Source organism: Lonchura striata, chromosome Z (assembly GCF_046129695.1).
Source record: "Lonchura striata isolate bLonStr1 chromosome Z, bLonStr1.mat, whole genome shotgun sequence".
In the NCBI taxonomy this organism is placed as follows: Eukaryota; Metazoa; Chordata; class Aves; order Passeriformes; family Estrildidae; genus Lonchura; species Lonchura striata.
The window spans coordinates 81,272,012-81,299,987 of record NC_134642.1 but is presented as its reverse complement, the minus strand read 5'-3'; the positions used below and the strand labels follow the sequence as shown (position 1 = coordinate 81,299,987).

The 27,976-nt window shown below is 41.5% G+C and overlaps 1 protein-coding gene and 1 long non-coding RNA gene across 2 annotated transcripts; one reads left to right on the top strand and one right to left on the bottom strand.

Moving 5' to 3' along the window:
- Positions 1 to 4,031: 4,031 nt before the first annotated feature.
- Positions 4,032 to 19,140, bottom strand: TMEM38B (transmembrane protein 38B). The gene is made up of 6 exons (XM_021533999.3): positions 18,974 to 19,140; positions 14,644 to 14,800; positions 11,927 to 12,111; positions 11,035 to 11,122; positions 8,946 to 9,063; positions 4,032 to 7,076 (listed from the first exon to the last, which is right to left on the bottom strand). The coding sequence occupies exons 1-6, from the start codon at positions 19,077 to 19,079 to the stop codon at positions 6,870 to 6,872; spliced, it is 861 nt and encodes a 286-aa protein (XP_021389674.1). The 5' UTR covers positions 19,080 to 19,140; the 3' UTR covers positions 4,032 to 6,869.
- A 295-nt stretch (positions 19,141 to 19,435) lies between these two features.
- Positions 19,436 to 26,254, top strand: LOC116184600 (uncharacterized). Its single transcript, XR_004149357.2, has 3 exons — positions 19,436 to 19,568; positions 20,206 to 20,304; positions 25,973 to 26,254. It is a non-coding gene; the product is annotated as an uncharacterized LOC116184600 (long non-coding RNA).
- The last annotated feature ends 1,722 nt before the right edge of the window (positions 26,255 to 27,976 follow it).

Below are 27,976 nucleotides of genomic sequence, written 5' to 3'. Positions count from 1 at the left end.
AATACTTTGAGTAATTGGACTGCAGCCAAAGAACAAGCCCCAGCTGCCCAGAGAGATGGGCCTCGCTCCCCGCTTGAGAATTTCAAGTGCAGCACTCAGCCTCTCTTTCCTGCTGCTTTCAAGCCTCCAGGAGCTAGAAAGCAAACACCAGAGAACAACTGCCTCCTTTGCAGGAAAACAGCTCACTTTGGGAGAGTCAGAACCAGACTTTGCTGCATGATGGGTGGCAGGTAAGTAAGAAGAGAAAAGTTTTCACACAAAGAACATTTGAACCGCAGAAGTCACTCGTGATGAAGTAGTTGCCATGAAATTGCACCCTCTTCAATATAAAACTGATTTCTTCACCTTGGATCTTTCTGACATTCTGCTATGACAATAGAACCTCGTAAGTTTGTATTTTCATTTTCCTTGATGTAATCTGCTTGTTAAGTGCATTAAAGGCATTCTGAAATTCCACTGAAAGACACTCAAAAATACTTCCATATAATTCCTAAACACTCCAGGACCATAAATGGGTATTATTTTCAGAAAACAGAATGTGTGCCAAAAAGCTTTAGATCAAAGTATCTTCCAGTAGTTTCATTCCAAATTTGGCCATGAAAAAGTCCAACTTAAAAACCAAAACCATCTAATCTAGCCTTGACATTCAAATGTCTGTTAAGTCTTCTTTTAAGGGGGAGGAGAAAATTTCACCAAACTAAAGGTGACTGATTGAAATGACTACCACTAAAAAATTTTTTAATCTATTTTGGAAAAATGTGCCAGGGAGCTTGATAAAATTTCAGCAAAAGACAACAAAGTAGACACACGTTTCTTTCTTTTAGACACGTGTTTCTTCCTTTTTTGCCCTTTCATAAGAACTATGTGACACTGATAGTATCAGCTTCCAAGGTCAGTAAGGACTGCCTCAACCCTTCTGACAACATGCTTCAACATTGAAGAAATCTTTTTTTCTTAGAATCAAAGAATCACAGAACAGTTTGGGTTTGAAGGGACTTTTAAAGGCCATCTAGTCCAACTCCCATGCAATATGCAGGGACATTTTTGACTAGATCAGCACCTCATCCAACCTGACCTTGAGGATTCCAGGGATGGGGCACCTCTCTGGGCAACCCACTTCCAATTTTCCAATCTTGCTACTTACAATACAGTGCTACTTACAATTCAGTGTTTCACCACCCTCACCATAATTTTTTCACTAATATTATCTGATTTCACCTGTCTTGGTTTGGAAGGACCAAGTGTGTCTGCTAAGGAAGGCAGGAACCACCCCTGAAATGGGAAAAAAAAAATGTAGACCTCCTCCCTCCAAATTGTTGTAAATTTGAAATTAATAGGGGCTCTCAGGCAAAAATATGGGAGGAAGAATAACAGTTTTTTATTAGAGAAGAAAATCAAAAGAGAAAATAAACAATTCAGTGAACCAAAACAACACTGACAGAACCAGAATACAACCTGACACCCTGTCGGACAGGGGGTTGGCAGCAGTTTAATTGGGAATTATGGCTGAAATCCTCCTGGAATGTCAGGTGTGGTTCTGTGGGAGCAGTGATCCTGTAGAAAAAGCTGTAGTCTTCCTGCAGTGGAAGAGGCAGCTGTTCCTCTGGGAAATCCAGTGTAGGAAAACCCATGCTGGTGTTCCAGTAACTCCAGGTTATATCCAGTTAGGAATGCTTGACTCCTCTCTCTGGGCAGAGCATCTCACAATGGGATGTTCTAGTTCTTATTGGTCATGCAGTGATATTCAATAGCCCATCATTATCATTATCAGCAGATGTCTTCCCTGAGAGAGGATTGGTTGTGGAAGAGATAAGGAAAACTGCTCACTTTACAGAAGACAACTGCCATAGAGATGGCAAATGGAATACATCTTGCCTTGCAATCTGGGACATGACCCTTCTTCAGCTTAAAACCATTACCCCTTGTCCTGTCATTACAGCCCTCCTAAAATGCCTGTTCCCACCTTTCTTGTAAACCCCCTTTAGGTACTGGAAGGCTGCTATGAGGTCTCCCAGGAGCCTTTGGCCTCAATTCTCTCAGCCTGTCTCCACAGTAGAGGTGTTCCAGTCCTTTAATAATTTCTGTGGCTCATTCCAGCAGGTCCATGTCTTTCCTGCACTGGGGACCCCACAGGTACAGGTGGGGTCTCACCTGAGCAGGGCAGAGGGGCAGAATTCCTCCTCCCTTGCTGTCCACATTGTGGGATGAGCTCAGGACAGGTTTGGCTTTCTGGGCTGCCAGAGAACACGGCTGGGTCATGTCTAGCTTCTCACCCACCAGCAAATATCAACACCAGGGGTTGAGCAACCCAGCTGCAGGCTGCAGGTTGCTGTGCATAAACTACTTATCACACTACATCACAGTAGTTTTTATTTGGGATGCCATTTTGATCACCACATTCTACTTCCTGACTGTAGATAAAGCCCTCTGGCAGATCAGTGATCTTGCCTGAGAATATTAATGTATTTCTCTGTCAGCCTTCGTATTGCTATCTATTCCTTGCTGAACAATTCCACACATTTCACAAAAGGCTTTTGATTGCTTAACAGAGCAGTTTTATCAGAACAAATGCAAATTACTATTTACAACACATTTTTGACTCTCATCTTGGCATCAAATGGTGTTTCTCTGTTGCTACTCATTTAAGACTTAGAAATGAGGATTCACCTTATAAATTAAGAGTATTCACTCCGAGTAAATCTTGCATTCACTGTCTAGACTGTTGGATGATGTTAGATTTCAGCAATCCCCTTATGCTGAGCAGATTCAGATTCTACAGAAGACGGATGTTTGGAATTCTTGAACAACTGTGTCTTGCCTAACAATACACTGAAGAATTGCAGTTTAGATGAGGTACTGCTTCCCATCTCCACTTTTTTCCAATAAAATGAAATGGAGAAAAAACAGAAGAGGAAAGCAAATAGCATTTATTGTCTAAAGAAACATCAGTTCTGTTCCTGAAGCAAATTTTAAGATATTCCTTCCTACAGAAGCTGGATGTATTAGTAGAAATTACTCAGAACAGCAATTGGTTTAACCAGGAATATGCCCTTCTAGCCCAAGACTTGAGCTGATAAAGCAATTTCTGAACTACTTCATTTATATTGGCACAAGGCAGCAGCTTCTAATTTTACCAGGTTAATGACAAAATTAGATTCAGTCAAGTAGCTCATGTGTGCAGCTGTGCTGAATCTGACAAGCCTTGCCAGAACAGTTATAAGAAGTTAACAAAATTCTCACACAGAGGAGTTTACCAGACATAGAAAACTAACAGCATGAAAGCTGGGAATTGTTTATTTGAGGCATCCTGGACACACTGTATTAATGTCACCTACAGAATTCAGATTAAACCCTGAGCAACTGGTTATCTTTTTCTATCATAAAATGTAGCTCTCAAAACATTTGCATGTAGCTTTTTTGAGCACCCATCCTTCAGCAACGTGTGATACCTTTAAACACAAAGTATTGTTTTCATAGTGCTTAAAACAGAATTTCTGTCAGCATAACTTCTATTTTACCTCACAACGATTTTATTTCTAAGGTCTTCAGACAAGAAAATACTTTTTAAATTATTAAATATTAAAAAAATTTAATATTGCTGTCTTTAACTCTGAAAACAAATACAAAACAATACATTTTCCCCTCTAATTGTAAACTTGTTAAAGACTTAGTCTAAGCATATTTGCACATTGACTTGGGCTAGGAATAGCCAGTTTTCAGGCAGAATTTCATACACGTGTAACACGGTTCCATGCCACAATCCCATTATGTATGGTTCACGTGACCTAGAATACACAAATACACCTATTCAGAAAAACGTCAAAACTTTAAAAAAACATGGACAGGCAGCATGTGCTGGTGTTGCTTGATAATTAGCTGATTGTTAACTAGTCAATTGGCAGCTTCAAGTTAATCCATGACATCAAGCTACAAAAAAATGAGACAGCAAGTGAATACTCCAAGCATTTGTAACTGAAAACTAAGTTTCAGTGTAATATGTAAGGAATATGACTGCTAGTTTGTCCAAAAAGTTTGGGGTACTTTGTTTTTATTCTTAGGTGTTAAATAGTAATTTGAGCTTTCAAGGTACAGCACATTTGGAATGAAGTTGGATTTCAAAGTGAGTTCAATGGTTTTTTTGGTCATCACCATGGAAATGTGACTACTCAGGCACAAGAAATTTCTTTGGTACTTTTATTTTTTTTTTCTCTAAGCACAGCATTGGTGACAGCTTTTCTAAATTTAGAGATGTACCTGCAACTAGAACTTTGTCTTTTCAAATCAGATCTCCCTCCACATTCTTTTTGGCATCCTGCACAAAGATTAACCTAACCCCTCTTTGCTGAACAATGCTCTTCAAAGCAGTGCTCTCTGAAGAAAATAGTCAAATTTTGTAAAAATAGTTTATTCTAAAAATTGGCACATCAATGAAAAGATTCCCCTGAAAAGATTCTACTCTTATGTATTGTAACATCTCTAAAATGCCAAAGTTCTTAGTTATGAAGTGTATGCTACTTAGACGGCTTCATATCTTGAGTAAAAAAAGATGCAACAAGCAGAAAGCAGCAAGATTTCAGCAAATGCTAATAAAAACTTTCAGTGCTTCTGACATTAAAGAGTGGTTTAGGTTGGAAGAGACCTTTAAGATCAAGTCAAGCTTTAACCCAGCATGACTAAGGCCAACACTAAACCATATCCCCATGTGCAATATATATACACCCTTTTAAATCCCTCCACAGATGTTTACTCCATCACCTTCCTGGACAGCTTGTTCCAAAGCTTTTTGCCATTTCCGTGAACAAAAACTTACTGATATCCAAATTAACCCTCCTCTGCTACAGCTTGAGGCCGTTCCCTCCCCTCCTGTCCCTGTTCCTGGAGCAGAGCCTGACCCCTCTGGCTGTCCCCTCCTGTCAGGAGCTGTGCAGAGCTCAAGGTTCCCCCTGAGCCTCCTTTCCTCCAGGCTGAGCCCCTTCCCAGCTCCCTCAGCCTCTCCTGGGGCTCCATTCCCTTTCCCAGCTCCGTTCCCTCCTCTGGACTTGTTGGTCTTTCAAGCTGTGAGGGGCCCAGAGCTGCCCCCAGGATCTGAGGTGTGGCCTCAGCAGGGCCAGCACAGGGACAGTCCTGCCCTGCTCCTGCTGCCACCCCAGGGCCGGGACACCCTGGGCTCGTGTCCAGCTGCTGTCACAGCACCCCCGGGCCCTTTTCCAGCCCCTTTTCCCCCATTCTGGAGCTGGGGGGTTGTTGTGACCCGAGGGCAGGAGCCAGCACTGCCCCTGGGTGTCCCTCATCCCATGGATCCAGCCTGTCCAGACCCTCTGCAGAGCCCTCCTGCCCTCCAGCGGATCCACATCCCAGCCCGGTGCTGCCCGGGACTGCCCCAGGGCCCTCGATGGCCTCATGCACACCCGTGCTGGGGGTGCTGGACAGGCCTGGCCCCAGCCCCGATCCCATGGGAGCCCCGCTGGTGCCAGCCCCGCTGGGTGTCCCTGCGCTGCCGCCGCTCCCGGCCCTGCCCTCGGCCAGTCCTGCCCCAGGCTCGGGGCCCTGCCGTGAGCAGCCGCTTTCTCCAGGAGATGCCGTGGCACAAGGAGCCAAAGGCTCTGTGCAGTGCGGGCAGACACGTCCACAGCCTTTCCCTCGGCCCTGAGCAGGTCACCTTGGCACAGGCTGGGCAGGCAGGACCTGCCTCTCCTAAAGCCAGGCTGGCTGGGCCTGATGCCCTGGCTGTCCTCTTCCTGTCCTGATGGCACTCCAGGTGACCTGTGCTCCATGGTCTCCTGGCACTGGGGACAGGGGACAGGCCTGTAGTTCCCTGGATCCTTCTGACCATTCCTGTAGATGCTTGTCACATTTGGCAACCTCCAGTTAGCTGTGACCTCCCCAGCTTGCCTGGACTGCTGGTAAATGATTGGAAGTGGCTCAGCGAGCTCTCTGCCAGCTCCCTCAGCCCCCTGGGTGGATCCCATCCCACCACTTGGGAGTGTCCAGGTTTTCTAGCAGCTCACTAACCATTCCCTCATGGATTATGAGGGCAACATTCTGCCCCATCCCTGACTTGCAGCTCAGGGTGCTGACTAAACAAGTTTGTCTTTGAAAAGAATATGCTTGGAAAAAAAATGCAGGCAAAGAATGTCTAGACCCAAGTGAACCAGAAGATAACTACAAACCACTTGCAAAACACTAATGTGGCAAAAAACACCTACATCTCAAATGCTTGCAAATAAGAGTCCAAGGAAGTCAACAACAAAAATATTGATGTGCTTCTGCTTACTAACTGTAAAGATTTTTTTTAAGTGCTAGATAATCTACTCTCATTTTAAAACATTAAAAATATTTTAAAATATTTACTCTAAGAAATTAAGAAAATCTAGACCAATGCAATGTGAATTACAGCAATAATTCAGTTACTTTTCTAGTTAAAGGCATTAAATTGGTACATTTTTATGATTTTATACAGTGCAATGTGATTAAGCCTTACTTAATGACTTTCTTATTTGGGATGTGCTACAGTGAACACCTGACAGTACAAATCAGGGTTATCAAAATGACACATAAGAACTGGGGGATAGGAAGATGTGAAACAAGTGATACAGTAGGAAAAAAACATGATTGTCACGTTTTTGAAACTATCTTTTTATCATATAAGCAATTGAAGTTATCGTAAGTACAAAAATTAGTAAACTTTTAAGCACTATAGAAGTTCATAGTTTTAACTCACAAATCCAACGCGTGCATTTACACATAGCTCACATAACACACTCCAAAAATTAGAACAGCCCTGTTCTCATTTTCGTTAGAGAAACCTCTCAGCCAGCCTAATCTGGAAGACACACATCTTCATGACCACCACAAGGATTTCAAGTCACTTATTCTGTTTTCTTTGCTTGTTTTTTCTTAGCACCCTCATGGTGCTGCTCAGAAGACTGGTCACAGACTGAAGAGCCGTTGGAAGATGTGGCACTTTCACCCTTCACTTTGGAAGGTGCCTTTTGTGAGCCAAAAAACATTTGGCCCACTGCAGCCTCGAAGGGAGCAAGTGGAGAAGTTGAACATCTTGTCAATATCATTTTGACCTACAAAGAACAATGATCAAGTTACAATAAAAGTTGTGATGGCTCCACAGGTAATCAAGCTCAAAGTTGAAGGGGTGTATGGCATTTTTAACTTTGTACACAAGGTGAGGCTGTGCCATCACTAACACAAGTCTGCTCATTTTAGCTGAAATTGGTCAAAGAATGCTTTTCTTTATGACCAACACTCTTCACACAGCTACAGGGAGGCCTGAGAGGGATTCTTCCTCAGGAACTGTAGCAATAGGAAAAAGGGGAATGGGTACAGATTGAAAGAGGAGAAATTTAAGCTGGATTCTAGGAAGAAATTCTTTACTGTGAGGGTGGTGAGATACAGGTTGTCCTGCGATGTTGCTGATACCCCAACCATGGTAATGTTCAAGACCAGGTTGGATAAAGCCTTAAAAAGCCTGGCCTAGTAGAAAATGTTTCTGCCTATGGTAGGGGAGTGGAACTGGATGATCTTTGAGGCCTCTTCCAGCCCTTAACATTGTATGACTCTATGTTTCAATGAGCTATACACAATGTGCATAAAAAACTCTCTGTAAGATTAATCATCCTGAGAGTTAATCACATTTAATGCCATACATTTAAGGTGAAGACCAACTTTTATGTGTAAGTTTTGTGCCTTGTTCAAACTGAAAAACTAAACAGAGTGGCTTCCTTCCACTTAAATTGGAAAAATTGAACGTGTAATTCCATTTTGAATGTATATGTCCATAACCAGACTTTAATTAGAAGTCCAGATAGCCATATTCATTCCATAAAGTTCAGAGATTTAGGTGGGCAACACTTAGGACATGTAACTTTGGATCAGGATTGAAAAACCCAGCTTTGGGTACCAGAGATGTTGCAACAGTTTCTAAAGCTTTCAGAGACACGACAATTTTCTAGGAGAGGTTATTAAATAACTACACCAGATACACTGTTGCTTTATTAGTCTGTTAGTTAGGTGGGTGGTTGAGTTCCTGACTGTCAGTGCAAACATCAGAGTAAGGATTTAGTTACTACAGCACAGCTGCACAGCCAACTTCTGTGGACACTGCAATTTCTCACTTCCAGAACAGCATTCCTTTCCTTCATCATCCCAGCATCCACAGTTCAACAATGCCTTTATCATTTCAGATGGAAAATCAAGGACATAAGCTTCAAGCTTTGGCTCCCTAAAGTAACTTCTGCAGAATTAAACTTGTCAGCTCCTTCACAGAAAGGAGATTGGCAACCACACTTCCACACATTCTCTGGTCTGTTCAACACCAGTTCTGAAGCTCTTAAAATTGCCTGATATCTGCTAACAGAGATTTCAGAGTTTATATAGACTATATAAGAGTTTTCTTATAAACTAGTAATCCAGAAGAAAGGCATCATCCTGGAAATGAACCAAGAATAGAGGAACTGAAGACTTCAATAGAGAAGTAGTGTCTATTTTATTACAAAATAGTTACTGCTTTTCAAGGTAGTTTTGGTATACCTTCCCTTCCCATCCAAACACTAATTTTGTGAACGTTTTAAATCAAATGAGAATCCAGCTGGTTTGTTTTGCAGACCCACTGGTGACTGCATAGGTACACACAAAAGACAGAGAATAGGAGAGTTTCTTTCAACAAGAATTAGTTTTTGAGATTACAGACATACAAGCCTGGAATATCAAATACTGAGTGCCAAAATTACTAATTTTATTTTTCTTTTCCTCTCTGTCTCCTGCATACATTGAACAGAATCAGTAACACAACAGGTCTTCCATTCTGCTCTTTTATAGAACTCTAAACACGACTTCAGCAGAAGCTGGCCTTCCCATCAAGCAGCATGCATTTTAACAACGAAATAAAATATTTTATGTTATTTGGTCACTAGCAACTTTCAAATTCTTACCTTGAAGACAACAAGAAAGATGGTGTATAAAAACACAAGGTTGTGTTTTGCTATTGGCAAATACTGTCTGCGTTGCAGGGTGAAAAGAACTGCTCCTATTAAAGTTACCTTCACAGGGCTAGAAATCAAACAAAGAATGTTAATTTCTCTTCTCTGCTCTACAGTGAAAGCTGCCTGGAAAGCAATACACGTTCTTAGTGTGCAAAATAATTATTTCTGAACAGAACTATTGAAAACATGTGGTAACAGTGGTAAGATCCAAAATCCAGCTATAACTACATTAAGATTTTCACTTTATACACTATTAATATACTTTCTGTCCATAAATCTTCAAATCCAGCACTACTTCACACACCCAGCTAACTCCTATTTGAGAAATACTCCTCAAACCAATGCTTCTATTCAGACTTTATATGTCAGCTTGATTCTCTTCTTCCTCTCCCAATACATCTTATTGAAGAGTTAAATTACAGGGCTCACACTACTCGGACTAAACATAAAAACAGGTTCCTATACTATACTCCAGGAGTTAGTTACTCCAAGGAGTTGCTTAAGATGTTGAAGAGTAACACAGCCCACTGTAACACTCCAGCAGTTCTGGGGCTGTATCAGCTTAAGACCTGACTGGAGCCAGGCCTGTATTACCAGGTCTTGCCAAAACAACTGTGCTGACCTGAGACATGCAAAGATTTCCAACCTATTTCCAGTTTACAGCAAACTTTGTTGTGGTACAAAATCGCTTCCTAGGTATGCAGCCAGAAGAGATCTTTGGTCAGTTATCCAGAATTCTGTGCATTTCTTAATCTGCATGTGACTTTTACAGGTGACATTCCTGTTATCACAGAGCATCTATGGTGGATCTACTCTTTACTGTCTTTTCAGTAGCCAAAAAACTATATGAAATTTCTGCTCAAGAAGCCAATAAAACAGCCCTGTGTACACAGGCATCTCATCCATTTGCAAGATGTTTGATGTTTTTAACTCTGTCACTTAGTTCACTTTAATGTTCTTAAGACTTAGACATAAATAAAACTTTTAAAATCTTTTTTGAGTTACTTTGAGCCATACCCACAGTGGAGAAGGAGAATATATGCAAGTGATGCCAATCAGTAAGCATTGTTCTGGTGTTGCACCTGTAAAGACAGTTTTATATGTGTCTACAGTGCTATTTTTGACAGTCACCTTTTTTCTGGAAGTTTACTTTCAAGACTGTCATTCAGGCACTGACAAGAGAAATTCTAAATACTTAGAATTTCAGAAAAAGCCAACAACTAACACAATCCACAAAAAGTTGAAATATTGTCAAAGAGAAGGCCACAAATGTCTCTCCTGTTATTCTGTGTCTAGGAGTGGCTGCTGAAAAGCAAGATAGCTTTTTAAAAAAATAAAATTATTATTTTTAAAGACCTGACTGTAACCTGGGAAAGATCAAAAGAATTTTAGGAAATTATCACAGTGACCTTATCTTGACTTACAATAATAGCTTGTGGCTTTCCAGCCTGCTTCAATTCTCATTTTACAGAGAAAACCAGGAGGCATGTAATATTCCTCATTCTTTGCTTCTGCAAGAGAAGTAACTTTTCCCATCTTGCAGGTCATTTCTGCCATACTGAATAACCAATTTGTACCTTCTCAAATAATTGATGTCTTTGGAGGAAAATAGCACTGGCAGCAAAAGTAAGAGTGACAATGTTCAAAGGAAGCCATCTTAGTGATGCTCAGAACATACACCAAAATTCACTTGTGTATTTCTAGTACCACTGTACTTTCATTTTGGATAGAAGACCATGTCTCTGTATGAAAAACTGAGCCAAAACAGCTTTCCAGCAACTGTCTTCTAGGTCTTTACTACTTTCTGACAAGCCTTGTTGATTTCCCATTTGCAGCTCTTAGGCTGTGAACATTAAATTATTAAAACATTTTCCAGAAGTCTCAAAACTCATTGTCCCATCTCTCAAAGGATATAGACTAAAACAGAGTACAAGTATGTCCTAATTTTTTTTTTTTGCTTCAACCACTGAAAGTAAGCATCCACACAAGGAGCCAGCAAAACAACAGCTAACTTATTGCAGTTTTTAAAAAAACTTACTAAGACATCTGCAGGAGCTCATTGGTTTCAGGTTTCCACACTCCTCTCACCAGCTGCTCAAAGTTAGAAATTAAGCCACCACCAGCACCTGAAATTGAAGAGATTTATGGCAAGTTTCCACTGACTGCTACCACTACTATGCCACTGCTCCCAGAAAAACTCATGACACCGGGTGCTAAATGTGGCGCCAAAGCCCAGACTTAGAAAGACTTAATCCAACCTTTTGTGCAAACAAGACTCAAACAACGGCCGTGAAACCTCAGAGGTTGAGACACTCAGCAAGCAGGTCAGGTCTGCCTGTAAGTGACAGCATCTGAACTGATGCAATCATCACATTCACACGTGTTGCTTTCCACAGCAGCACAGAATCCAGCAGAAACAAGATCTGCACAACTACTTTCTGAAGTGACCCCGATGGTGTGGGTGCAAATTCAGCTGTCAGGAAGGTGACTTCCAGAATTCCAAATGGCAGGCAGGCAACAGGGGTCATCCCCATGTTTAAAACCAAGTAATGGTTACAACTCAAAAACCTCAGCTACCCAGTTCTCTTCTTCAGCCTCATGCAATGACACAGCTCTGAGGCAATAATACTGTTGGAAAGTTCAGCAACTGCTACACAGAAGATTTACTTCTTTATTGTCATCGACTGTCCCTCCTGCAGGCTCTCGTAAGATCTTCTGAAGGGAACTCCTCTCAAAGTCCTTCAATGTCACCCTTAATTCAGGCAGAAAATCTGCAGCACAGGCTTTTTCCTTCAGGGGACATCAGACTGCATCAGGACTACCGTGCCCAGCACAGCAAGGATGGTGCTACAGTTCTGCTGAGGGGCTGGACATTCAAACACCACCCCAAAAAACCCCAAACCCTCAGAACAAGATGCTGTGCATGTTACCTCTGGCCCAGCCAACAGCCACCATGATAAGACAGGCATCTTTGTAGACAGTGTCTGCATGTGTAATGCCATCTGTGATCTTCCAAGTCCTTGTCACTTCTTTCATTCCTGCCACCAGAAGACGAAGAGGCAGAAAGGAAAAGCAGCGGCAGAATATGTCTTCTGGGCAGTAAAACACTAGATACCTGAAAATCATCAGAAAAAAAACATCAGCCACAATTTGCTAAGGAATTATCTTTTCATAATCTTTAAATATATTTTTGGAATATGACTAGCAATGCCTGATATACTACTGACAACTCAAAGCCTCATGGTACACATCTCGGAACAAATTTGAAAAGCTTCTGAGCACACCTGAGCTTTTGCACCAAAACTAAACACTACTGCCTCATTGTACCAGAGATTAATCAATTGAAGTCCATGTGAAACAACTTTACATTTTTCCCATTCTTCTACACCTTATATATCACATTTTTATAATTCAAGTCATTAAAGGGGTATCTGATTGACTTTGTGTGGTTTGAGTTTATCTTGTGAGTTATTTTTTTGTTTGGTTCGGTGTAAGGGGATTGTTGTGTTTAGTTTCTTTGTTTGGGATTGTTTTTAAATAGGATTACAAGAGGGTGGTAAATGAAATGTTGACTCTGTGCTTCCAGACTGTAGGTACCTGGAATTATATAACTTCAGCAAGAATGCCTTCACTAGTTAATGTCATACTAGCTGAAATGCATGGCTATTTTTAAGCAGATTTAACATCTTGGTACTCACCAATTCTAGCTTTTCCAGCTTGCCCATTACAAGCACATTTCTTTATACAAAGCATTGAAAGAACACTACACAAAATATTTTTGATCATCTTGCTTTTAAAACCAAATAAAGATGGCTAACAGTTAAATCCTAAGTGAAAGTACATTTTAAAATATTAGATTACATAGTGGTTTATTTTATGTCTTCAATAATAAATAGAATTCAGTTCTGAGACATTCACAAAAACCTAATCAAGATTAAGTATCTTGATTAAGTTATCTTAAGTAGATTATTTCAGCATAGGAGTAAGAGTAGTTATTGCATAAGAGCAGATAAAGTGTTTAAAAAGAAGGATCCATTTTGTTTTCTTAAAAAAAAAAAAGACACTGTCCCTTGCTTCAAGGTTTTTCACCTCAGTCCTGCCTACCAAGAATTTTTGAGGCCCTTCCCTTTATCTCTTATTGTAAAGTCAGATGCTTCTGCATGCAACCTAGCTTCAGCTGATATGAAGCCAAACACATAGAGAGAGGACGTATTTTACAGGCTACTGCAAACAGCCATTTAAGCCACTTAGAAGACAACTCACACCAGAATTAATTGAGATCTGCAGAATGCGGGTTTAGGACCCTGAGGCACTGGTGACAGGACTGAGGCTGGCACTGAAGGCCCACTCTGCCTGCAGTCTCTGCTGACAGTAGATGCCGCTGTCCTACAGACTATTTAGGAGCATTCCTCAAGCCCAGCATGACTCCACTCCCTTTACAGCTCCAAGTGTGGCTTGGGGAATTTATTTTTGCATGATCTGGGACCAGGAATTAAGGTCATTACACTCAGGAAGAGGAAACTTTGTAAAGCTGGAAGCTTAAAATATTTTGTAACATTCACAGCTTCTCACTAAAACCTCATTTAATTTGTGCATAGCAAATCACATTTGATCACAGTGAGTGAAACAGAAATCTTGTTCTCTTCAAGTGTACTTCTAGCTCATGTCACTTAATGAAACAAGCAATCAGTCTGACCACATCAGACTAACACAACCACCGGAAGGTTCTGTAAGATCTGTTAATAATTCACTAATAATACATATTATTAATTTCACCAAATTAAATATGTCATCTTCTATTGCAACACAAAGACCATAAAACTAGTACATAGACCCAGACAGATAGAAACACTTGCTTTCATTTTAATGAATTTTCAATTGTAAAACTTATGGAGCAAGTGGAACTAAAGGATTTTAAGCAGGCCAGAATATCTAAATATAGTGATTGATATTTCTAAATTGAAAACCCCACTGTTGCTCATAATTTTTGTTAAGTTTGAAGTTTTCTTCAATGATCACTTTCTGGAACAAACAAACTCCACTGGAAGGCCACATTTATATGAAAATAACACCAGATTTTTTTTTTTTTTTTTAACTCCAAAGCAGGCCAAATTGCCTACAATTCAGCTAGCTACTGTCTTCCACCACAACACCCACTCATTTGAGAAGGAATGAAATACAGGAAAAAAATGTGTCTGGTAGTAGGAACTGAAGGAAAGATGTGTCTTGGAAACTCAGTTACAGGAATATCCAAAATTTTTACATCAGCCAGGTTCTGGTCTTCAAGAACTAATTTTTAAAAATTTGACTGCATTTATGACATACCTATGTTCAGTAAATCAGCAACTGAATAATTTTATTAAAAAGTAATGTTTGCAGCTGTTTGACCAGGAATGCTAACAAACCTAAGATAAGTCTAATCTAGCAACAGAACATTTTGTTACACAACAGGCTGTAAGAGTTGCTCTCCATTCCCAAAGAACAGGATCATAGCTGCTGTGATGCTACAGATGAAAAGACAGCATCCAAATCCACAACACTTTTAAGTAAAAATTCTGATTTACATGGAACCTTGATGGTATAGTATCAGTTCACAGCACACAGCTTCCTTAGAGCCACCTCGTCTTACCCAACTCTGGCTGCTTACCAGACTGACGATGCCAGGAGAATATTTATGGTCTTTGCCAGAAATGCTACTGGAGGCTCACCAAGCATCAACGAAGACAAAACTGAACCCCCAAAGCAATAAAGCATTGCACTAAACCAACAGGCCAATGGACTTCGGACTGACACTTCCACAACTCCTGTGGAAGAAAAAAAAAGCATAAACAGAAATGAAAACTGGAGAGTAACATCATGTTTTAAAGGTCAGTATTTTTCAATTTAGTTCCTTCAGGTAATGAAAAATCCTCCAGCAATTGGCAAGCTCTCACAGGAAAATTTTCCAGAAATACAAACCTCAGGGTACGGTGACTTTAACTTACACTCCTAAACAGAAGTGAGAGACTGACAAAGTGTTCTCTGAATAGATTTTGTGCATTAGTTTGTTATATCTGTGTACCAAGAGGAAAAAGCTTTCAGAGCATGGCAATGAGGTCTTGTTAACAGCCTGACACGGGGACACACTTGCTTTCAAATTTGTATTAAAAACACCTAAGTGGCTAATCGAAACAGGATTGCTGACATTTGGAGGGTTATTCTAGGAATTTCATTTCTGCTTCTGAGTGTTCTAAGAATTCAAGGTAACTGTTTTCCCTTCTTTTCTCATAATATTCTGCTGTGATTGCTGACCAAAATGAAAACTACATCCAAGATAATTATCAAATCGTTTTCACCTGCACTCTTGAAGAGAGGAAAAAAGGTTACCTTGAACTATAATTATAAATTCAAATTTCCCTCATTATTAAAAGGTTGACAGTTTGGTTTGTTTCATCATCTTTAAAATGAACTAGCATTTTAAAATGCAAATTAGCTTTGCCAAAAAGAGTACTTAATATTAAAAGTTTATACTGGAGGTAATGGGAAGTATTAACCACTTTCAGAGGAAAAAAACATTTTACCAAAGCTAGAAATATCCTCAAGTAGTTGTTTTGACTATTTCCTTCCATTTTAAAAGCACAGTGTTGCCAAAGCTTCCCCTTTACACTGGTTCTGAGCTGTTTGCCTGAACGAGTTTAATTTTGTCTAGTCCAAAGGCTGAAGTTCACAAAAGCACTACTGTCTGCCCCAAAATGAAATTTGACATCTGTTCCCAACTGAGAGTAAAAGCTTTGGTTAATCAGGTATTTCTGTGGGAAAAGAAGCTTTTTACCCAAGATGAGAGGCTCAAACATTTAAAAAAGAATACAGCACTTTCAATACAATGTATAAACAAGACTGTTCCAGTTTTAGTGTTGGCATAGATATCAAATACTGTAGCACTATCTAAATGCCCATGTAACAGCCGATTTATAAAAATGAACTCTCCTATGCATTACAGAATATCTGAATAAAAAAATAACATCTCTTTTATTTTTAACTATTTTGTGGTTTATTTTTCAAACTGTAGTACCTAGTGCTCCAAGTTAAGACACTTGCAAATTATTAATGGCTTGTGTTTACTACTTTTGGAGTCAGTTTAAAATTAGGTCTCTGTTCTCTCTTCTTTCCTGCCTTCCAACATTCACCAGCTTCTCCAAATTTCCTTTTTCCCACAACTAGCAGCAAGTGGTTTTCAGTTTTGAGGGCACATTCAGATGGCCCTCTACCAGTAAGCTCCACAACTATGCAGGTAAATTTCTTCATTTCACAAATAAAAAAGTCAAGAAACTGGAACCTCTATTACACTTCAAGGTTTTTATGTTGGTCAGCACTAGAAACAGCTCAAATGCCAGTTTTTAACAATTCATACCTGCTTTCTAACAAGGAATATACCCAATACAAAAGACAATCAGGAAAAAAAAAAAACTAATTTAAAGATTATTTTAGCATTGCTACATAAATTATTCCTAGGGTGTAGCCTTTCAGAAGACAAATGCAGTTTGAAGTAGGTCACATGTTTTTATACAAAGTGGTCATTTATATTTGTCCTCTGATGCATCCTCTAAAATTAATGAGGCATCACACAACCATGCAATGGTGGATCTGCCAGAAGGCCACTAGCCCTGCACTTCAGAAAGGAAAAGTTTCCAAACACAAGCACTAATTTTGAATATAGTTTTAATAATTGTTCCTGAACAACAGTTACAATAAAAAACAAACAAATCCAAGAAAAAAAACATAAAATCCCCAAACAAAATAAAAACCTAAAACAAACATACAAAAATACATGAACAAACAAATCCTTACCAACTATTTCTGTCAATAGGATTATATCTACTTTAAACTTTTCTGCATGTTCCAAATAGGCAATAATGCATACTACACACACATCTATTGAGCATACCAGGAAGGTTTGTACATACTTTGTCTAGTACCCCATTCAACCAAATACAGTATCATTAGCTAAGATAAAGGATTTATGGAGTCAGACTTAGGCTGAAGAAATTATTTCTCTTCAAATCACCTGAAACACATCATAGAAAAATGTCAGGAACAAACCAAATGTGACACATCCTCAACCATCAACACCTTTTGCTGTCCCTCCATCCCAAAAAAAGAAAATTGCCAGTTCTACAACTGGCTGGAGTTACAAGCAAGCAACTCCTAAGCCATCCTAAAAGCACTAATCAAGAAGTCTTCTTTTAAAACACAAAGAAAGCAACAAGTTGTTTGTCACTGATGTTGTTTGCCAGTCACTAGTGAGCAAGAAAGCCTGGCTAGGAGGATTGGAAAAGTCTCAGTTAGTGTGCACCCATCCATGATCCAAATGCCTACACTGAATTTGATTTTAAGCAGTGGGGGTGGGTTGGTATTTTAATGAGACAGTAATCTGGAATAAAATAAATGTGGCTGTAACTTGACCACATACTTCTTACATCACCAGGCACTCAAGGCTATCCTGTTATTTCCCTGTCAAATATAGCTACTGTTGTAAGTTTCCAAAAAGAACATAAAGCCTAGACAGCATAAATCAACAATAATATATCCATACTGAGTATTCATAATAACTGCTATTTCAGTTATGATTTAATGCTTAGTTCAAACCACTTGGGGAGTGAGAAACAGGCCAGCAGGCAGTCACCTGGATTAGTTATTAATTCCAAGTATTAGAAAATAGTCAGGAGTTCTCAACTATCAGCTATTAAGCTGAGAAGGGAAAAAAAAAAATAGGCACATGGATCTGACCAGACTTTTGATAGCAATTTTATTTTTCTAAGTGTTGTCTCACTAAAACTATGCTGATGTGAAGCAAATGGGCTTCTCATCCTCATCTTTAGGTGTGCCCATTTCAGAGGAAAGTTTAAAGGTATTGTATGATGTCAGAAAGTCCCTTTCTAAATGGAACAGACACATTACACAATACCACAGCCCAGCACCCATCAAAAATTTTAGCAGCATTAAGAAAGTTTGGTGAAGATTCTAGAATACATAAGCACTTTATACCAGTCTTCACAGTCTGTTAAGTGCATTTCCTCAGCAGAAGGTCGAAATTCACCTTGGAACACTTAGGAAGGGACCAAAGAACAAGGTCTCACTAAAGACAAAATCTTTGAAATCTGAGGCAAGCAGAAGCTCCAAGATTTGCACTATAATCCCAAAAGCCAGCTCCGTCTCCTATACAGTTGTCACCTGCGACGCACAGTTACTGTAAAGATGTCTAAAGCCACGCCACAAGTAGCTAACTCAAAACACTGAAACAACAAAAAACAAACAGCCTTGGGGTTAACAGCCACAGCGTAAAACATTTTCTGGAAGAGAGCAGGCAGAGACTGGAATGCCGTGATGCACTCTCATAAAAAACCTCCTTAGTGGAAGTGGAAAGCTTTGCTAAATTCACTTTACAGTCTACAGGGTACAGCACTGACAAGCCACTGGCACAGGACCTACCCGTGAGAGTCCTGAGCTGTTTCCTAAAAGGCAGAAAGGCTTTAACAGCCTGCTGCACAAACAGGGTGTGTGAAGGATGTCATTAACAAATCTAGTATCTCTCCTCTCAGATGCAATTCTGGGCAGAGAGATACTGGCCTGTATTACACACACCTACTCTAAATAAACCCATACACCTACATTCGAGGGGCCCCAGCGCTTTCACTCCTGAGACAAATAAGTAACTGAATAAAAAACTAAAAGGTCTCCAACAAAACTCTTGGCTGATTTCGCCAGCGCCTGTTGAGTTCTGGAAAGCGATAAAAGTTTAGGTAAGCGTCTTGCGTGGGCAGCGAGGCAGCGCTCAGGGCAGACGGGCTGAAGTGCCATCGGCACGGCCGCGGGGGAGGCGGCAGGGCGCTCCCCTCGGGACCCCATCCCGCCCGCCGGGCACCCGCGGGACGCCCGGGCAGCGCCGCCGCGGGGACGGGCTGTGCGCGGTCCGCCCCGTCCCGCCTCGCCCCGCTCACCCCGCTGCTCCTTCAGCGCCAGCACGGAGGCGACATAATGCGCCAGGTCGAAGAAAGGGAACATGCGGAGGCGGGAGAAGCCCAGCGGCACCTGCCACAGCTCCATAGCCGGGCGCGGAGCAGCCGGACCGGCCGCCCGGGCAGTGAGCGCTCCGGCGCGGCCTGGCCGCTCGCGGCCGCCGTCGGCGCGGGGCGGGGCGGGGCGGGGCGGGGCGGGCGGCGCCTCACGGGGCGGCCCGGGCGGTCTCACGGGCGGTCCCGCCCTCAGCGCCGCCTCACGGGGCGGCCCCGCCGCCTCACGGGGCGGCCCCGCCCTCAGCGCCGCGGTCCCTCAGCGCCGCTCCGTGTGCGCCCTGCCTTTTGTTTGCCTTTTCCGCGGGCAAAGCGCTGGTGCTCCGGCTCCCTGCGCGGTTTGAGATCGGTTGTGGCCGCCCTTAGAGCGCCTCCTGCGTTTGTGGTGCTTCCCCCACGTCACTTACCCTGATACATTATTTTTGTCTGTATTTTTTCTTTCCTGTTGAATGTTGCTGAAGCTCGTCAAGAATAGTTAGCATTACTAGCGTGTACGGTCGGTTCCACATTTGGTCTTTCCCAGGTTGATGCCGTTTATTTATCATTTACTGAGGGTATTAATCTACACCAGATGCTGCCAGCGCTCAGCAGAATGCATCTTTAATGCATCTTTATGTTCATTTTGATACTGGAGGCTAACTGTGCCTCCTTAAAGATCTATATCCAACCCCACAGTATTTTCAGCAAAGCTAGTTTGCTCGTGAGCTGCCCAAGTGAAACATTTTCAAAGATACCTTTGCTTTTTCTTTGTTCACCAGACTCGGAGGATCTGAAGTGAATTCATGTAATGAGGGTGTTGGGGTTGGAAGGGACCTTTAAGCTCATTCATGGACAGGGATACCTTCCACAATCCCAGGTTTCTCCAAGGTCCATCCAGCCTGATCTTGGACTCTTCCATAGGGATGGGGCAGCCACAGCCTCAGAACACCCCGTGCCAGGGTCTGACCACCCTCACAGGGAAGAATTTCTTCCTCATATCTTACCTAGATCTATTCTCTTTCAGTATGAAGCCATTCCCCCCCTTGTCCTCTCACTACGTGCCCTTGTAAACAGTCTCTCCATCTTTCTGCCAGGCTCCCTTCAGTTTACTAGTTTGTGAATTTTTGGCTGGTTTTCCCTACTAAATTTTCCTAATAAATGTTCCTATCTTTTCCATTCAGCTTCCACATACTGGTGAAAAGAACTCTTAAAGGCTCCAAGTTTTGCACACTGGATGGTGAAGTTAAGCAAAGCAGTCTGAAGATGTGCAACATTCACAGGTGCTCTTGAACTTGTTCTTTGTCTACCAAGAGATAATTTCAAGAAATAACAGATTGCTGAATCATTCTGGGGAAAAGGTTTATGCCACTCAACATAGCAAACACTTGAACTTTTCCCAGAATAATTTTAGCTTGCTATGAATAGCGAGCTATTATTTTCATTGATTTTTCTTTTATCAGTACCATATTCACAGAATAAGTTCCTATTCTCAGTGTCTCTTCCTTTCTGTGCATCCAGTGATTCATTTGCTCCCTGATAATTGACCCATGTGCATGCAGCTCGTTTCTGTTTCCTGGCCATTCCCATCTTCATTTAATCTACATTAAGAGATTCTGATGTAGTCAAAGTGATCTCTTACTAGCGTTGTCATTAACAAATCTCATTTTTATTTCCTGTTGTGCTTTTGTGCAGACTCAGAAACCAGAGTCTGTTTTTCTCGAGTTTTTCTAGAGCAGAATATCGACTTGCCTCGATGTGTAGGTAATGAGACATAATGCATTAGTAAGCTGCGTGCTGTGGCAGAAATCAGCTCAGCATCGTTTTGTTTCCCCCTGAGCGGGGCTCTGTGTCCGTGCAGCTGCAGCCGCGGAGCTACCGACGGGATTTAAAACGATGTGGTCTTTTTCACTCCTTGCAGTACTGGTTTATACCCACCGAGTGGCATCCGTTTCATTGCTAGGCAGTGAAAACTACTCAGGATATCTATCAGTATGTGAACTTAAAAGGAGAGGGAGGGAAATTAAAATGGCAGTGACCACAAGGAGCCTACAGTGACAAAAAAAAAAAAAAAAAGAAAAAAAAAAAAGTCGCATTTTGGGCCATCAGCATCTGCACTGCAGCCCCACTGTGCCTGCAATTTGTGTAGAGATGCCCAAATTCTTTAACTTGCCAGCAGTGATACCTCTGCTGGTGCTATTTTGCAGCAGATCAGCAATACCTGCCTGAACTTTCAATTTTTAGTCAGGTCCTCAAATACATAATATGCACTGTCACTGCACCTGAAGTGTTGCACTCCAAAGCAGAGTTGTGCTAGTTTGGGCTGGAGTAAAGTTAATTTCTTTGCCTGAGGCTGGTGTGGGGCTGTGTTTTGGAGTTGTGCTGAGCTCAGGGGTGATGATACAGGGATGTTTTTGTTATTGCTGAGCAGGGATTGAACAGAGCAAAGGCCTTTGCTCCTCCTCATGCTGAGGAGACCCAGCTGGGACAGCTGAGCCCAGGGATGTTCCAGACCATGTGACAGCATCATCAGTGTATAAAGTGAGAGGGAAAAGGAAGAGGGGACATTTAGAGTGGTGGCATTTGTCCTCCCAAGTCACTGTTCTGTGTGATGGGACCCTACTCTGCTAGGAATGGCTGAACACCTGCCCAGCCATGGGAAGTGGGGAATTAATTCCTTGTTTTGTTTTGCTTGTATGAGAAGCTTTTGGTTCCCTATTAAACTGTCATTGTCCCAGCCTGTGGACTTTTACCCTTCCAGTTCTTTCCCCAGTCCCTCTGGTGGGAGAGCGAGAGGGTGGCTGCATGGGGCTTGGCTGGTGACTGGGGTTAAACAGCACAGATGGAACAGGTGTGGAGGTGGATCTCAGAACAGTGAGGTGGGAGAGCATGTTAACCACCACAAGTTAAACAAGAAAGACATTTTTATGAGTGTTCTACCTCCAGCAGGAAATAAGAGCAGCAGTTTCTCTAAGGCTGTTGGTGACCAGGGAGAGATTCCTGTGTGTTCAGGGTGGCATCTTAGCAGAACCGAGAACAGAGGAGGCCACCAGAGAGAAATCAGACCACAGAAAACAGTCTGTGTAATAAAAGTAGAGTAACAAATAAGAAAACTTAACATTTAATCAATTTTCCCACTGTCCTGGATATCTCAGCAATAATTTAAAGACAGCAGGGAATAAAACATCTGAAGTAATCCTGTTCATCCTTCAGTCTAGTGTACAGTTGCTGAGAGAGCTGTGTCAGTGTGAGCTGATGGTGTTAGTGTGTAAGCTAGGTACACCTGTCTCTGTGTGTGAGTGTGGTGTGTGAAAATTTTTTGTGTTTTGCTGATTTTAAACTAAAAGAACAAATGCCCCTTTCTTCATTTATTGGGAGCAGGCTAATAGTGAGACCTTAGCAGCACAGTGTGCATGTAAGAATTTCAAAGGTGGAATGTTGTGTTGTGTAAGTGGAAAGCTCAATGTGAAATCAAAGCACAAGCCTGAACTGATTTTCTTGCCCAAGGAATGTTATCCTGACCCTAAAAAACCCCACTGTAAATACATGCTGAATAGTTTCCCAACTTGCACATTCTCCAGAGTACTTTTCAGCAAGATTATGCTAATTTTTGTGTTTGAAAGAAAAGGTCTGTGTACTTAGCAAGGAAGTATAGCTGGTGAAGTTGCTGCTTAATGTGGGATATGTTTATTTAGTGTTTTATTTTGTAATGTCTCTTGGGGGCCCTACAGACAGTGACCTGGAGTTCAAAAATAGTGCCTTAGGGGGGAAAAAATGAGGAGAACGTCTTTAGTATATTTCATCAGTATGCCTCAAAACTCTTCTTCTTCTTCCCCAAATCAGGAACTTAGAAATAATCCCTTCCTATGAATTATTAGGTTGAGTTTTTTTATCTTCTAAGAAGATCTCACAAACTCAAATCTGTGCATCAGAATCAAGTCAGATTAAAATAGTAATCTTTGTCACAATATGGAAATGGACATTCCCACTGTCTCCTGTCATCCTGCTACATTTATGATTTGTAGCCATGTGCCACACTGCTGTCCTGTCTCCTTCCAAACAAATTCTGACTCTGCTCCACAGTTTTCTGCCTTGTTTCTTTGTTTCCCAAAAGTTTTTTATCCCCATCAAGCTGCTTACTTCAATCTTCTTGAAAATTTTCCGCTGTTTCCTCTCTCACTAGCACCATATATTCATCAACCCTGTATATTTCTTTCAGTATCACTTCCCACAGCTTGTCTGGTTTTCTTGCTTTCTCCATGGCATCCTCAGCATTTACTCATGTCTTAATACACATATCAGATTCCTGTCTTTCGCTGAGAATCTGGCTATTCATTCCCTTTTGTCACCTTACTTGTGCATGCCTTCAATCCTAACTCGTGTATCAGGCCCCACCTTTACCTTTTTGCATGTTCCAGCTTCATCACTCTGGCTGCCCTCCTTCTTTTCCAGTTTTTCTACAGAAGGTCAGGTCCTGTCTCCTTTCAGAGTTTCTGAGAAAATTTGAGAAAATAAATCCTAGGAAGTTCAGATGGTCAGGTTTCTCCTAACACAACATTAATCTAGTTTATTTTCGTTGCATGATGGTTAATGCCAGTCTAAATTGCAAAGTGCAGAAATAGTGGGGTTTTTTTAATCTGGGCAGTGGTGTTCTTTGACTTACATCAGATCTTTGACTTACACCTCAGATCCATCCTGCCTCACAGCAGATTAGATTCTCACAGGTAGTAAAGGATCCATTTAAAATTTCTCTTCTCCTGCAGCCTTTGAAGCAGAAGCACTGTGTTCTTTCCTAGGTGAAGCCAAGGACTGTAGCAGCTGTAGCCAGTTCTGCTGGCTCTATCCAAGAGGTCCCTGGTGTCTACCCTTAAGTCATGGACACAAAAGTAGGCAAAAGTGTGTGCTTCAGGCTATGAAAGTATATGAAAAGAGTTTGTATGTCTGTAATAGAAGTACTCCAATGTTTTGTATCTTTATTGCAGTAGTAAACTCAGTCATGACTTCACATAGAGTTAATTTAGTTCAACAAAAATTAGGATCTTGGCTGCTAGGCCTCTCTTAGCATATTTTGTTCCTTAACAGTTTTCTTCCTGCAAGGAGCTGATTTATAGAGTAGACTTTAATTCTTATTACCTTATCTCTCTACTGCATCATCAAATATATCACTTGCTGATCAGCTGATGGAACTGAGACAAGCTCCAACCCTCTGCTGATCCAGCCAAGGTTCAAAGGATGCCTTTCCCTGCAGTTGTGACTTTCCCTCAGCAGTGGCATGCAGGAGTGCTGTACTGTCACTGTCCAGTAATGTCCCCTAGGTGAGCTTTTGGTGATTGTATTGATTTGTGGTTCAGCTCCAACAAACACTGAGCACCTCCTTGTCCTCTCAGTAGGTACCTGATTCTCAGGACTGGGTGCTCAATGCACCTGCTGTGCCTTTCATCACTGTAATGCAGCAGTTGTGGGCCTGCTGCATCCAGCTGCTCAGAATTTTCTTTTTTCTGGAAAAACACATGTCAGAAATAGCCACTGCTAGCTACTTTCAAGGTTGTAATCAATCACAGCTGGCAATACATTCATCACATATTGTTTTTTATATATTAACATCATATGTATATAACTTAATAGTTTAATATTTCGTAATAGTTTCAAATGAGGCCAAAGCCCATTGCATTTAACTCCCTGTATATATATATATATATAGCAAAATAAACATCCTTGCTTACTGTAACTCACTATATAAGAAAAAAGCTAGGAAAAGCAGTGGTTTGGGGCAGGTCATCCTTCAGGTCAGGACAAACACAAGGGGACAGAACAAAACTTTCTCCCCCAGATTATGTTATTTACTCTGTTTATCTACTTTGTCAAATCCTTGCCAGTCTGGTCTCACCCAAGAGCTGCTGTAGAAGGGAAGAAAAGGATACAGGAAGACCTCAAACAGTACAAATGACAGGCCTCAAACTACTCCGTTGCATTAAGTCCTGCTGCATTCACTGGCTTTTCTGTTACACATTTGTCAGCAGGGCAAAAGCCCGGGTCTTTGAAGTTCATTAGATAGCAGTGAATTTTAAGTGTTCCAAGAGCTCCAGGCATCTAGCATTCAGGGAGCATAGGCTCTGGGACTACTGATTGTCTCAGATTTAAAATTGGTTTTTAATCAGATCTATTTATGTGAAATATTACACAGCTCATAAAAATACTGTTTGGTTTGGATCACATCTGATAAGCTTCCCTGCTTCCCAGGGAAAAGAGAGAAAAGCAAGGCACATTTGCATGCATACAGTGCATACATCTGACAATTTCAAAATACTCTTTATATTTGAATTTAAACTGGTAATCTTACATTTCTGATGCCTTTTTTCTGCTTCTTTACTGAATCGCTCCATTCACAGTGTTATTTAGAACTAATTTTGTTAAATACTGATACAGGCCTTATAATGCACTACACATTTAGCAAATGAGATCTGAAACAAAAAAAGAGTAATGCTGGCAATATATTGCATGTTTTCTACCCCATCATAAACTTCATGCAATACCATAATGCAAATGCAACTGAGCCCAAGACTGGACCTGGGATGACAGCTTCAGGATAGTAATTTTTCCTCCTCCATTTGCTTTTATAAAATGGTGTCCAGAGATACTCTGTTTAGGGCTTCAGGACTGAACAAATAGTCTGTTCTGCATGGGACAGAGGAGCTGTCTTACTTAAGGCAGAGTGCAGAACAACTGCCTTCCTTCCTTCCTTCCTTCCCTATTTTCCCTTGCAATAGCAAAGGATCTGTGGAGATACTTGACTGGGCACAGTCCTGGGCAAACAAGTCTAGGTGACATGGCTTGAGCAGGAGGCTAGATCAGATGATCTCAGGAGTTCCCTGCCAATGCAAACAGTTTTGGGATTGCTTTAATCTTGAAAATGTTTTTTTCCATACCCTTTATTTTTTTTTTTCCCCTCAGGGTTGTTTCCTGACTAATTCCTGCTGCATCAAAGACAATGAAGAACCAAGCTGGGACTCCATCAGCTCCTGCAGAGGGACAAGTCCAAGTTGAGAGTTGTCAGCTTGTGTCTGCAAAGTCACTGCCCATTACTCAATACATTTTGAGTGCATCATCAGTCTAACTGGACAGATGAGGGTATGTGCACTCAGAAGTTGTCTAGTGCCATAGCTACCACCTGACAAACAATTTGTGGACTGTACTTCCAACTACTAGATTCTGGGAAGGATTAGTTAAGAAGGGAAAAAAAAAAAAAAGCAAAAACAACATTCAACAGGAAACAGACTTCTCATTGTGCCCCTTCATTGTATATTCTCCGTGTTCCCTTTTCTGCTCAGTGGTGCAGGCCAGTTTGGGACACTCTAAATTGTCAAGAGCAGCAAGGGGTTACCCGGAGTGTGCTTTGTTTGGCAATACAGACGGCTTTTTTTGTTAACTGACTTGAACCCATTGTCTGTGCACCCCCCTCCCAAACCTCTCTCCTGCCCTCACCACCCTTATCCCCAGCCCAGCTCACCCTCCGCAGATCCCCTTACTTTGGGTTCATGAAGTACAAATTAGCATAATCAGATTATCTGCATGGGGTTGTTCAGCACCAAGCTGAAAAGGAAGAAAAGAAAAAGTGGTTCACAAAGAGAAGCCCTGAGGAGGGCAGAGCGGGTGGCATTGCTGTTGTGCTGTGGTGCTGAAAACTTGCACCTGCATGGCAAGCAGATCCTCTTCTCACTAAGGACTCTTAGATGGTATTAAAGCATAGGAATTAACTGGGGGGAGGGTAAAGACAGGAGAGCTGCGACAGAGGAGAGGAGAGGAGAGGAGAGGAGAGGAGAGGAGAGGAGAGGAGAGGAGAGGAGAGGAGAGGAGAGGAGAGGAGAGGAGAGGAGAGGAGAGGAGAGGAGAGGAGAGGAGAGGAGAGGAGAGGAGAGGAGAGGAGAGGAGAGGAGAGGAGAGGAGAGGAGAGGAGAGGAGAGGAGAGGTTCTGTTGATTTAACTGTCTGTACTGGGAATGTATGCTTTGCTGACAGAGAAAACCAGTTTGATGTCTATTCATCATGGAGAGGAGATCATTTTAGTAATCTGGCCTATCAAGATAAGACTTTAGAGTTTCTGCAGGAGACTGATAAGGAATGTGTAAGGGGAAAAAATCCAGCTGTCTAGGGGCAGGGTATGTGTCTGTAGTGGGGGTGTTCCTAGACATATTCTGTGGTGGACTTGCCTTGCTAAGAGTAGTAAACAATCTGCTTGATTGCCTTAGTGCCTGTCTTGATTCTCTTCTTTCTGCCCATTCTGGGAGATGTATGTTCCCTGAGGACTCAAGACTCAAATCCATAGCCACAAATCCACAGGTTTTAAAAGCAGCTTGGGGCTCTATATGCTGGTGTATTCAGGGGCATGAGATTAAATGACTTTTTTAAAGTGCCTATTTTTAAAAATATATTAAGGCTGCTTCTACACTACCAGCTCTTCCAGCTGAATTGTCTGGCCAGTCAACCTCATCTTTCTGATGTATCTTAAAAGCATTCATGGACATAGATTACAAGAAAAATACCCCAAAAAGCAGTCACAGCAACCCTAAAATGTTTCAAATTGAGCCCTTGAGATCAAGAGTCTTATTGACAGCCCCAGCCCTAGAGTTTTGCCTTACTTCAGAGAGACAGGATAAAAGGAAACATAAATGTCAGGGTAAGTCAAGCTTTGAGGCAGTATTTATGAAAAACTCCTGCCTAACTTGAACCTCCAGTTTTCAAGAAAACTGTCTTTGGTTTGATTTATCTTAACAGCACCACACAGAGGGCTGCTGGAAATATTTAACTGATGAATTTATGCTAAATAGCAGAGAAACTCTTTTTTCTACTATTATTTCAGTAGTATTTTTAGTTCTCTGAGTTAAAAAAATTTACTTTAGCAACTTACAGCTGTACTATTGAAGGACTTAGAGAACATACTTGCTAACCAGAAACACAT

What these genes read in the sequence shown, in the direction of transcription:
- TMEM38B (XM_021533999.3), bottom strand. Translation starts at nt 19,079, where the DNA reads ATGGAGCTGTGGCAGGTGCCGCTGGGCTTCTCCCGCCTCCGCATGTTC. An exon ending in GGCTGTTGGCTGGGCCAGAG is followed by an intron (nt 11,123 to 11,926) that starts GTAACATGCACA and finishes CTTCAATTTCAG; the next exon opens with GTGCTGGTGGTGGCTTAATT. An exon ending in GAGCTCCTGCAGATGTCTTA is followed by an intron (nt 9,064 to 11,034) that starts GTAAGTTTTTTT and finishes TTTGATTTCTAG; the next exon opens with CCCTGTGAAGGTAACTTTAA.